The 13,440-nt window shown below is 40.9% G+C and overlaps 1 protein-coding gene across 2 annotated transcripts in view; it reads right to left on the bottom strand.

The window, feature by feature from the left end:
- The window catches only part of KIF13B (kinesin family member 13B), a 537,272-nt gene that overhangs the window by 96,317 nt on the left and 427,515 nt on the right, over positions 1–13,440 (bottom strand). Inside the window, exon 34 of one of the 2 annotated variants that reach the window (XM_069233797.1) lies at positions 8,178–9,153. The exons of the other annotated variant lie outside the window; for it this stretch is intronic. Coding sequence (XP_069089898.1) covers positions 8,815–9,153 — 339 coding nt within the window. The 3' untranslated portion in view covers positions 8,178–8,814. Of the gene's footprint in view, positions 1–8,177; positions 9,154–13,440 lie in introns of those variants that run through there. 2 annotated transcript variants of the gene reach the window in all.

A 13,440-nucleotide genomic window follows, 5' to 3' on the forward strand; every position in this document is an offset into this window, starting at 1 on the left:
TTACGTATTGTGGCACTGGGTCTTGAAAAGGCCGCCCTTGGTTTAAATTTATACTGTTCCACCATTGAAGCGAGATGTATGTTTGGCGGTCTATCAACACCAGATCTAGAAGTTGACCCTGTGCCTGTGACCACTGTGATGCTAGGCACTGTTGTAAGGGCCGCATGTGCAACCTTGCGTTTGGGACAATGGCTATGCATGAGGACATCATGCCTAGGAGTTTCATTACTAATTTGACCTGTATCTTTTGGTTTGGATACATGGCTTGTATTACATTGTGAAATGTTTGGACTCTTTGTGGACTTGGAGTGGCAATTCCTTTTACTGTGTTGATTGTTGCTCCTAGGTATTGCTGTGTTTGACACGGCAGAAGGTGTGACTTTGAGTAATTGATTGAGAAACCTAGTTTGTGTAGGGTTTCTATGACATAATTTGTGTGTTGTGAACACTGTATTTGCGTGTTGGTCTTGATTAACCAATCGTCTAGGTACAGGAACACATGTATTTGCTGCCTTCTGATATGTGCAGCTACTACTGCTAGACATTTTGTAAAAACTCTTGTCGCAGTTGTTATTCCGAATGGCAACACTTTGAATTGGTAATGTATCCCTTGGAATACAAACCTTAGGTACTTTCTGTGTGAAGGATGTATTGGTATATGGAAATATGCATCCTTTAGATCCAGTGTTGTCATGTAGTCTTGTTGTTTGAGCAGTGGGATTACTTCTTGTGATGTAACCATGTGAAAGTGGTCTGATTTGATGTATGTATTTAATATTCTGAGATCTAGTATAGGTCTTAGAGTTTTGTCTTTTTTGGGTATCAGAAAGTACAGTGAGTAAACTCCTGTGTTTAGTTCTTGTTTTGGTACTAATTCTATTGCCTCTTTTTGGAGCAATGCTTGAACTTCTAATCCTAGAAGATTTATATGTTGTTGTGACATACTGTGTGTTTTCGGTGGGACTGTTGGAGGGAATTCGAGAAATTCTATGCAATAACCATGCTGGATAATTGCTAGTACCCAAGTATCTGTTGTTATCTCCTCCCAATGTTTGTAAAATTGGCTTAGTCTTCCCCCCACAGGTGTTGTGTGATGGGGATGTGTGACTTGTAAGTCACTGCTTATTTTGAGGACTTTTGGGGCTTTGGAATTTTCCTCTATTTTTGGGGAATTGTCCCCCTCTATATTGCCCCCGAAAAATTCCCCGCTGATATTGGCTTTGGTAAGTGGGCCTTGTTTGTGATGTTGTGGTTTCTGTAGGTTGTCCTCGAAACCCTCCCCTAAAAGGTGTTTTGCGAAAAGTACCTCTGCTCTGCGGGGAGTAGAGTGCGCCCATGGCTTTTGCTGTATCAGTGTCTTTCTTGAGTTTATCAATAGCAGTGTCGACTTCCGGCCCAAACAACTGCTGTTCATTAAATGGCATATTTAGCACGGCTTGTTGAATTTCCGGCTTGAAACCTGACGTGCGCAGCCATGCGTGCCTTCTTATTGTTATTGCAGTATTTACTGTCCTTGCAGCCGTATCTGCTGCATCCATTGAAGACCGTATCTGATTATTAGAGATACTTTGTCCTTCTTCCACCACTTATTGAGCTCTTTTTTAGGAACTCCTTGGATAAGTGTTCTATCAAATGTTGCATCTCATCCCAGTGAGCTCTATCATATCTTGCCAAAAGTGCTTGTGAATTGGCAATGCGCCATTGGTTTGCTGCTTGTGCTGCAACCCTTTTGCCCGCAGCATCAAATTTGCGACTCTCTTTGTCTGGAGGTGGTGCGTCCCCCGAGGTATGAGAGTTTGCTCTCTTACGAGCTGCCCCGACAACTACTGAGTCTGGTGTTAACTGCGTTGTAATATAAACTGGATCTGTTGGCGGTGGCTTGTACTTTTTCTCCACCCTTGGAGTTATGGCTCGGCCTTTAACATGATCCTGAAAGATTTGTTTTGAATGTTTTAGCATTCCTGGGAGAATAGGTAGTCTTTGGTATTGGCTATGAGTGGAGGATAGCGTGTTAAACAAAAAGTAATCCTCAATTGGTTCGGAATGCAAGGTGACGTTATGGAAAGCAGCTGCCCTTGCAATCACCTGTGTGTAAGATGTACTGTCCTCAGGTGGGGACGGCCTGGCAGGGTACGAGTCTGGGCTGTTGTCCGATACTGGAGCTTCGTAAAGGTCCCATGCATCGGGATCATCTTGACTCATGGTAGTATGAGTCGGGGAGTGCATCAGTGGAGGAGTTGCTACTGGTGATGTGTGCACTGATGGTGGTGGAGACGGTGGTGGAGTTGTTTTCCTTGCCACCTTTGCCTGTGGCTCCTTGTCCTTTTCTTGAAAGGCAAATTTTCTTTTTATTTTAACTGGGGGAAGAGTGGTTATCTTCCCTGTGTCTTGTTGAATGTGGAGCCTCCTTTGAGTATAGTCTGGCTCTACTGCTTGAAGTTCCTCTCCGAATCTATGCTTTTGCATTTGGGAGGACAATCCTTGTTCCTCTGTATAGGAACCTGTTTTCGGCTCCGAGGCTGGATGTTTCGGAACCGAAACTTTTTCGGATGTCTTTTTAGGCTCCGAAGAAACCTTTGTAATTTTCGGCGTGGTGGTGTTTCGGTGCCGAATGTGTTCGGTGCCGCTGTCACGGTGCCGAAATTTCTCTGAGCCGATGTCTCGGGTCCGAGATTGCTGTGTGGCGGTATCTCGACCAGAGTCGGATGACTTCGACACCAGCGTGCCCTTTTTCGGTGCCTTGGCTCGGTCACCGCTTGTTTGGGTTAAGCCATGGCCTGTTGGCGGTGGCGTCCCCTGGGCTTTTGTTGACTTCTCGTGAGTCTTATGTTTCGACGTCTTACTCACGGTTTTTGGCATTTCTTCGGCCACGAGCTCTTCAGAGTCCGACTCTTGGATAGAGAAAGCTTCCTCTTCCTCCTCGAAACGCTCTTGTCCTGTCGGCGTCGACGCCATCTGCAGTCTTCTGGCTCTTCGGTCTCTTAACGTCTTTCTGGACCGAAACGCACGACAGGCCTCACAAGTATCTTCCTTGTGCTCTGGGGACAAGCACAAGTTACAGACCAGATGCTGATCCGTATACGGATACTTGTTATGGCATTTTGGACAGAAGCGGAATGGGGTCCGTTCCATCAGCCTTGAAGTCACACGTGGCCGGGCCGACCAGGCCCCGATGGGGGTTCGAAAAAACCCTGAAGGGCCACCGGAGCTCTTCAAAATTCAGTGTCGATCTGTTGTAACTAACCCGATACCGAACGCAAACAATACCGAAGTTTTTTCCGAGATTCTAACTAACTTTCCGACCCGAAACACAGAGCGAAAAGGAACACGTCCGAACCCGATGGCGGAAAAAAAACAATCTAAGATGGAGTCGACGCCCATGCGCAATGGAGTCGAAATGGTAGTCCCTCGGTCTCGTGACTCGAAAAGACTTCTTCGAAGAAAAACAACTTGTAACACTCCGAGCCCAACACCAGATGGCCGGATGTGCACAGCATGTGTATCTGCAGCTACACATGCCATCGAACATGTATATATACTGCAGCATTACATGTTGATTGGCTATATGGCATACCCTGTGCAGTCATTCAAAGCGTACATGTGTGCGCACACCAATGGTTTGGGTAGCTGCCACTCAGGTTCTGCAGCTGAGCAGCAAGGCAGCATGTGTAAGAAGGGATGCCACTCAGCTCCAGCTACCAGAAAGAAAATACTGGGTTTAACAACCACAAGATACTTACAGGAAGATGGCTATCCTCTTTTCTTTTGTTCTAAAGAATCACTGTCACCACCACCATCACTACAAGCATTATAATCCCAGCAGACACTCTACACACAAACACAAGATGCAATACACCTCATTCTAATATAAACACACTAATAACAGCATTCTAATACACCGACACACACTAGCACCACCTGTATGATGTCGTTTTTAACAAAAACAAAAAAAAAAAAACAAGCATCAACAGTTGTGTTAGACTGCTTGTTCCAACTTGAAAGGCTGTTCAAGATCATTCCTTACGTCCGTCCCTAAGGCCAGTTGCTTTACAGTGGTGAATCATTCTTGGTGGGAGCACTCCTGGGCAACAAGACGGTTCTTTATCTACAATATTAACATTATCTCATGGCTTAACTCCAGATAGTGCAAAACCTTGTTGCAGCAATGGTATACAGGGCACTGAGATTTAGTCATGTCTTCCCTACTTGGACCAGTCTTCATTTGTTCCCTTTTCACCCATCTTAGCTAAGTGTTTCACTTTAGCACAACTAGACTTGGCGGTAGAACCTTTTTTACTATGTCTCCCACTCTTTGAAATGCTTTACGTGCTCTTAAAATAGAGCTCAAATACACACCTCAACTAGAACAAATTAACTCCCAAAGGTGTGTCTCTGTGCTCTCCTACTCAGCATGCAATTACAAAAACATCCATTCCCTTGGAAAAGGACTCGATACTCGCAAAACTATCACCTCTAACTCTAATCTAAGCCATAAACAAACTTGAATCAAAAGAAATATCTACAAAAGTTGTACTAGCATGCAATAATGTGCCCAATCCTTTCAGTGCGGGTCCTGACACTAGAAACCAACCTTGATGATCCCTGAAAGTAACTGGAAGACATGAAGTGTTATTCTCAGTCAGTGCTTCTTTATTGACAACACTTACAGCTAGATATTCTAAAAAAGCCAGGAGAATGAGAGATGATGTAGAATTACCTGTTCCATTCAGTTCAAAAAGCCACTAACAGACTCCATAAAGGAGTGGGGATATCAGTCAAAATGCTGTTCTCATGGTAGCGATTCACTTTGAGAATACATCACAATGGAGGACCCCTCCTGGCTGCCAGTTTCATATTTTATGGACTTCTACATAGAGTAGGAAAATGTACACAGATTATAACAAGGCACGCAGTATCCACAACACACAGGTAGTAGTAGGGTGTTGCCTACTTGTTATTAATCTATGATTTCTTGGTGACCAACACCTCTTGCCTGACACAAGGATAATAATGTCACTGGTTCATGCTTCAGTCAATAGTCAGTAGACAATGAGCTCTCTTGTTAACTTCAGTGTTAGATGAATGCTAACAAATGGCATCATCTCTTTCAGGCTGCTTGTCTTTTTTAATTGCCTTCTACAGACCATCCTTAATGCAGCAGCAAAGCTTCTGTCAAAACATCATCTCCAGTCTCTGGCAAGAACACATCTCCATTGATGCATCTTCATTGGCCTTCAGAATATAGCTGTCTAATTCATGTTGGAGCAATAATGAAGAATGGGTTATGGCTCCCAGGGCAGCTTTCTGGATTAAGTACCATACAGGCAAGCCAAAATCTTCCTCTGAGAATGTGCCAATGGTCTCATTTGCATGAATCTATCATGGGATGTCATGCGCTCTCCACAGTCAGTTATGGGATTTGCTACATATTACAAGAGCCCCTGGATACAAGGCACTTGTAATAAGGGAGGACAGGTTATCCGTCACATTTGTGATGCAGTAACCGGTCTGCTGAACTCTAAATCATGCCCTAAGTCCCAGAGACCAGACAGAGGAAATCAAAAGCTTTAAAAACACACAATATTATGCGACAAAATGTCTAATGGCAGTTAATTATGCAGACAGCAATGTGCAGTGAAGACACAAAACAACTTTACTGGCATTCACCCATCAGAACAATGTACCCTTTTGATTTAAATGTGAAGGCAGGTCTCATTTGTGATGCAAACGTTTCACTCTGCAACTACAGTTTGTCCGTAGACTTGTATCCCTAAAATCTAGAGCATTTCATAGGCTGTAATACTTCATTTAGTGACTCAACTTGATCTTGTTCCATATCTGCCTGATATTGGAGTCACTCGGGTTCGTATCCGCACATCTACCTTTTCATATGTGGAATTCAACCACACGGTATCACTTTTAATTTGATGCTTTCTTTGCAAGAATGCATATGGAAACACCTATAACATCCTTTCGGGATCATGATTAGTGCTTTCCCACATTCAATGGTAAATTTGGATAAGCAAATTTGAGTTTAACACTTTTCGGAGCCTACTGGAGACAAGAAGAAAAAACTTAAATCTACATGCTTAACAATGTTTCAGTGCTCAACTGTACATGAGAAAAAAAGACACCTCATTTGAAAATAAAGTAATTCCAGATAGAAAGTGTTTTTGAATAATAAAATATCTTGCACTTTTCTTTCTGAAAGAAGTTTAAATGTTCCTGTCTGTCACGGTATTGATATTTTACCTTTGCTGAATTGGATAATGGCAAATCACAATGCAGAATCAGTTGTTCAGATAAGATGAGAGGACATTATTAAGGGCATTGCTCTAGAGCAAATGCCAAGGCAACTTGTTTAACCTTCTTACCACTCTCACTCTAGATCTAGAATGGGTCTCATTCAGAAAAATCAAGCTGACAAGAAAACCACACTGAAGAATAAATCACTTTGGCTTTGCTGCAGTGCATCAGAACGAACGTCAAAGATGAAGTGTGCGCACAAAATTTAGGATGCTCTCTGAATAACTGAACAATGAAATATATTGTATTCTGCTTACCTGAGATGCCGCATATTTGCACTGCTACAATTCAAATAATTTTACATATTGCAAAATGTTTTATTCTAGTTATTCTACATATTCCTAAAAGCAGCACTGCTGGGCTAGCTACCTCTCAGCATAGATCGTCATCCTGACAACTCACAGCATCTGGTCCACGTACAGTCCAGGAGAAGAAGCCCATGCTTTTATTGATTATAGAATCAGAGGGTTTTTCATTGGACCCACTCAACAATAAACGGTATTTATAATAACAGGTGAATTTTTAAGTCCTCTGGGGAGTAAATAAGGCTGGACAGGTTTTTGATGCCGATGAGATTAGTGGTGATTAGTTCTGAAAAGAAACGTTTCTGTCTCAAAGTAGTGCATGGAGACTGGGCTCAGTGAGAAGCATCAGTTGGATACTTTGGTTCTTGATAGTCATATGTCCTAATTGGGATACAGTGGTTTTTGCTATGGCATGTTGAAAAAAGAGGAGCTCATTCTGAAAGAAACTGTGTCAACATTTCTACAAGGATGCTTTACACTTCATTATGAAGTGTGTCTCTCTCTCTCAGGAAATTTGGAAGTGTCTCTCTCTCAGGAACTTTTCTACCTCTCTACAAAATTACATTCAATTAAATTATGTTCAATGGACAAAAGATGCCAACTGATATATTTTCAGACAAAAACAGCTGATCTGGTTTGTTAGTCCTAGTCCATCATGTTAAATTAACCTGATAGGAAGGAAGCTGGTGTTTTTGGATTTCAATTGTTAAAGAGTGCTCTAAAATAGGAACTGATTCCAGCCAACATCTACAGCTAGGTAAATTGCTTTAGAAAGATAATTACAAATATTTTGGTTGAAAAGGATATCGCCACCTAGCCTAATTTAGGACGGTCGCTTTACTAAGGGTAATCTGGCGATAGTATAGTGCCAGGATATAAACATTCTTTTTACTATTCCCCAGCTCTCCTTATAAGTGTATTTGATATATTTATGACCAAGTAACATTTAATGAACAACTTCACATATTTCTTTAAACAGATTTATTTGATCTGCATTGCAATTAGACATCTAGAAGGGGACTTTCTTAGATATTATTAAAGAAGTATAATGGTGAGCAACAGGCACTGCTGGGTTCCAAATTTTAACCACTTTTAAATACAGGCCATTGAGGCCTTTGAGGTTCCATTAGGATGACAATAATAATGCTAAAGATCAAATACGTGCAATCAGATCTGGTACGGTAATACCTTTTAATCTACCCAAACCTACATAGCACAGCATATTTTAAGAGATTTACATATCAAGAAGACAAAGTCTGAAAGCATTTAAAATGCTCGGGCAACTTAACAAGTATAACTGCCCTTCAACAATAAATAGCCACGAGAATAAGTGTAAAACACTTTTAAGAGAGTTCCAGTTTTAGGGCTTTTGCATGACATCCATTATAAGATCCAGGGCTATACTCTAAAAGATACAACATGCTTAGATAAAGCTGGAACATACAAATCTCTGTAAGAGTTTCCGAAATAAGCATCTAAGACAAGGAGGTGAAAATCAATCACCTTCATTAATTGTATCCTTCAACTTTAATTACAATTTTACGGTACATAAACGTAGGAAAATATAGATTTGGTACAAAGAACAACAGTCATAATTATGATTACTGTGATTGGAATCAAAATCCACTTTTATTTTCTTTAAATTTAAAATTATATCTCAATTGCGCAACATCTTTTAAAGATAATCAAGCACAATTACTAAAAGTTTCCAATCAAAGGAAACTGTAAAACTAATTTAGATTCCTTCAATCCTGGTAAATTATCCACCAAGGTGCCACGTATTTAAAAATGTAATAGTTTAAATAAAGAAAATCAGTCACTGAAATCTTCAATGATAATACCTTAACAATAAGTTACTTCACAGTGTTTGGGTTAAACTCAGTTGCAAATAAAATATAATGCTTAACTTTTTCATCATTTTGAATCATCCTAAACTAAGAAGAGAAAACAAGTTATTTCTACCGGTACAGCTAGAGCACAGTATGTCATGAACTACAGATAAAAGTTTCAAATAAGTGTCCAAAAATATTTGATTAGGTTTCAAATTATATAATAAAATCAGTTAAAATTAATAATCAATTAAAATTAAGGAGCTATAACTGGCATCAGATTGCATCCTGGCTTCACAGCACAAGATTGTGCAAAATAATGAAACTGTTTCATAGCGGATTTTATTTTGCTCTGCAATGACTAGCTACACATTCTAATGTAGAAGAGGAAAAGCCTGTCCTGTTTCTCGAGGGATTCGCTCCAATTGCCTGAACGCAGGCTCCACAAGAGAGATGCATTTCCTTTTAAGAGTATTCCGTGAACGTACACCCTGACTGCACCTGCAGGTGGGGGTGGAGGTAGTCATCTTAGCAGGTGCAGATACCCTATGGTGATGTATTATTCCAGTTCCATTGTGTAAATAAGGGCTTGAAAGCTTTGGAGTACTGTAGGCTCTGCCTATCTGGTTGTTGTTTCTGAATTGAGAAAGGCAGGGTTTTCCTTTTTCCAAAGTGTAGAGACATCTATGGAGCCTTCCTAGAGGACTAACTGCCTATAGGAGAAGAATAAAAACATGTTAATGACCGATTGTTGTTGTTTTTTGTTTTTTTGCAGTATGGCACCATAGTGCACTATCTGACAATTTTGGCATCTGCTGTTACGCAATGTTTTCTGCTAGTGGATCAAAGAAAAAACACACTGGAATTCCCAACTCCTCCTCTTCATCAATGGACAAAGTTCTGAACTATAAGACATGAGAGAGATCAAGAAACCAATGAGAATATTTCTTCCTCCCCGTTGAGCTTCACATGGAGGAGAAGCTGATACTTATGTATGAAATAAATTGTCTTCTTGGAGATACGGATACGGTAATAGGGCTGGATGGCATATACCCCAAAACGTTTAAGGAACTTAAATAAATATCAAAACCAAGTTACCAAAAATTGTTAAACATAAATGGAAAACACACCGAGAAGGACTGGTGGTTGACATATAGAGTCATACGGCTCAAAGCTGAAGAATGCTGCCAATTATAGGCCAGTCATGCTGTTATTATATGAGACGGAGAAGGAATTTGATAGAATTGCTTATATAGGAAAAATAGACCAGTAGCTTGCAAACAGTGGATAACACACACTTCAGCAGCATGATTTTCTAAGAGGAAATTAGCCAGACATATTTTACTGGGGTTGTTAGCATGCCAACAAAGTAAGACTTCTAAAAAGTATTATAAAACAGGTTGAAAAGTATTGATGCTAGTGTGTAGAATCAAATGAGTAACAAGCAATACTATATAAATGAAACAATTTTAAGTTATGGTGACAAGTGGGGTGCGAAAGAGACATGTACCTGGATCAGTGCTTTTTATAAGGCGTGTATGACAAAATATATGCACAAGACAGAACGAATGAAGAGTGATGCCAAATGTGCTTCAATGCATCCAAGAGGAAGAAAATGCACTTGGTACACAAATCTCAAGAAGAGATGCTGAATTGAAGGTGAAGTTTCAAAAGTCAAACAGAGGTATCCGGTCACCTCACAACAGGTAATACATCTCAAAGTAGTTGTCTAGTAAGAAAGTGAGGGATGACAAGCTTCCAAGGGAAAGATAAAAGGAGCAGATTCCACATATCCCTGGTGGGCTTCAGAGCACTGCGGTGAGTTTTCAAAGACATATCTATAGAAGAAAACACAGAGATTCAACTGAGGTCAAATAAGTGCAACACCCCTAAAAATGTGTAAGGTGAAAACTATAAATAAATGGACTCAAGTATTCATCCATATATATATTGCATGTGGTTGAATGACATGACAGGAGGCAAGACATAAAATATGATTTTAAGGAACCATTTTTCGCAGCCTCATTTTTCTAGAGCTAGAAGCCAAAAAATGTGAAAAGGAAAGGCTTGTGCATGCAAATATTAAGTATGTTTTTCACGCCAAGTGACTGCACACTGTTAAGCTTAGAAGTCTAGCAGCAATCAAATTCAAAATTTCGATATTTCTTGGCATTTTCTCACAAAAAATAAATGCTGTATTTATCAACTGAAAGGACCAGATTCATCACACAAAAACCTGCATGGCATTAAATACCACCTTAAGCTTATATTTCACAGTTTCAGGGTGTACTGGCTGGTGCTCTTTCTGTAAGCTGCAGTGTTTGCATTCACGTGTACCATTTGTTATGGGCTACAGTACTGCATGCAGGCCATCTCCCTTGAGAGCAGTACATCACAGACAGCGCAGTCAGCTGGTAAGGATTAGAATGCAAATCTAGTAGGTTGGCAGTGCCCAGGAATTACAAATGAAAGACGATATCATAAAATATTAACACTTTTGCTGTTTGAACCTATAGAGGAGAGGACTGTTAAGATTTGAGATGTAATTCTTTGGTGTGAAGATGGTGAATGAGCAGCAGCCACAAAGGCTGACAAATATGGCTGCTGACCAACTCTTCATATTATGATTTTAAAAAGAAAATCAGAACAAAATACACTAAATTGCTAAATGCAAGGACAGAGAATAGTTAACTTATCTACTACTGTTGATTCCATGGGCTTGAGCTATAATGAGCTGAAAATGTAGAAGACTAGTTTGAGTGGTTTCATTGTGAATACCAATCATGATTGGCTCTGTTGGCTCTAGATCCTGGTATGGAGGCAAAGGATCTACCAGGGCTTCGTCATCGGAACTCGAATGGACAGAGTAAGTTGCAGACATATGTAGCAGTGGGGTGCTGGACTGGTGTCAGCTTAACTATTCGGGATACAGGAACCTCTAATCGCCTCCAAAATGGCCTCCTCACATGAGAGCCAGTGTTTCTTATGAGGTCGCTGTGTGGATTGAGGGTTGACACAATATAGCCCATACTAGGGTGGCTGTAAATTGTCCGCTGCTTAGTGTCAGGCTGTGGTGTCTATCTTTCTGTTGTGGCTCTTGTGTGCCAGACGATAAAGATTTACTGAGCGCTGAAGTTGCCTTCTGTGCTGAAGATCAATTGAAATCTTCCATGGGCACCGAGAGTGCCTTCCAATATCAAACTGTATTGACGACAGTGGGTGCCTATAAGTGTTCATGTTTCTTGGGAGGAGGTCCTTTGCTCAATACATGGCAACTTCAAGGCTCTCTCCCGTCCCAGGAAGTTCTTACTCCTTTCAAGGCTGACCCCGGTTGTTAGAAGGAGTAATGGTCAGGAAGGACTTACCCCTGAAGACAGTCTTGCGACTGTTTCCTTAGGGTCGGGACCTGGAACCCTGGATGTGGGTCTAGTCCTGGAAGCAGGTTTCACTGCGACGGAAGATACTTCCTTTCTGCTGCTGAAGTCTTCTTGGGACATCAGAATAGTACTCCTTTCCAGGGTTATATGGTTACTGGAGGGCGCCCTGAACTGTCTAACTCAAATCCTTCAGCTTCCTCAGTGACCACACTGAATGGGGAAGCAAAGTCCTGGCACTGCATAACTGTGTAGTGTGCCCACTTGTTATACTGTTGGTGCTAAATCATTTTCTTGGAAAGGAAAGTGTTGCACAACAAACAGGCACATACACCCAATGCTCGCCCAGCCACAGGAACTTGCTATTGCAAAAGAAGCAAAATTTAAGTTTAATATTCTCCCTACCCTTCTCCCGAAATGAGTCATTCTCAGAAGACCTGGACCCAGCCTCTTCAGTTCCAATAATTGATGTTCAAGTTCTGTTTGACGCCTTTTGAAGGTCATTGTTTTCCAGCCCTCTGGCACCTAAACTTTCCTTCAATGCATGAAGTTAGTGGAAACACATCTAAGTCTTGTCTTGCTACACAGGGAATTTCATGAGACGCATCACAAATCACCTCAAAGCTGAAACTCCTCTGAAGAACAATTTATGACGTTCAGAGCCCACACTACATGGTAGGAGTCTACACAGCATGTACTCACTCTACTGAAGCATATACTAATGGCCTGATACACCAATGCTTTATTGTAGTATGGAATCTCAGATTGGTACCTGTAGGCTAAGCTCTTTCTTAACAGAGCTAAAAACATGAATGGCATGCATTGACATTCCACCCAAGCAAAACTGAATTCCTGTTCTCACCCAGGAAAAGCAAATTCTAAAGAAAGGCTTGACCAAGTAGCACCCCAGGAAGCAACACCCTCTTTGTATCAGTTTACATCTTGCTTGAATTTGCCATCAACTCAGCTGCATGATGCAAGCTCTTCTGTCTAAGATCACCTACACCAACTTGATTTAGGAATATCTATTTTCAGCATGGTATTCACCAGGGCGCTAAATGCACAAATGTAAACAGCTAGACCAGATTGTTCAACTTCAGTGGAAGTGAGAGTGGTTTTTACAAGAGATCGCCATACACTTTCCGGAGCAAATATTAACAACAAAAGGATGTGGTACTCTGCCTTATTCACACATTTCTCCTTAATTTGCAAATACTGTAAAGGAGAATGCAGTATTTGTGTGAGGGCACGCCTGGACCTTCTTTTAAAGATGCAGGGTCCACAAAAACTTGAAGTACATTACTTTATCATTAGGCCCCCCTCCTTGGGGTAATGGATATCCCGTGCAGTGACATCATGAAGAAGGATGAAGGTGGGGTGTAATAAATCAGTAAAAGTAATACAAGACTCAAGGGATTCAAACCCCCCTATCTGTATCTGTGACCTACTTCCTGTGTCCCACAGGTAAAGCGTACTCAGAGTATTTACACTATATGAGTGTTCAAATATTAGTATATAAACTAAAACTGGGTGAGGGATGAAAACTATCTTTAAGTACTGCCTCCCTAGCACATGTTTAAAAAATGAAATGAGGGGTCGCATTCTCATACCCTCCTCATTACCTCA

The sequence above is a fragment of the Pleurodeles waltl genome, chromosome 5, assembly GCF_031143425.1.
Source record: "Pleurodeles waltl isolate 20211129_DDA chromosome 5, aPleWal1.hap1.20221129, whole genome shotgun sequence".
In the NCBI taxonomy this organism is placed as follows: Eukaryota; Metazoa; Chordata; class Amphibia; order Caudata; family Salamandridae; genus Pleurodeles; species Pleurodeles waltl.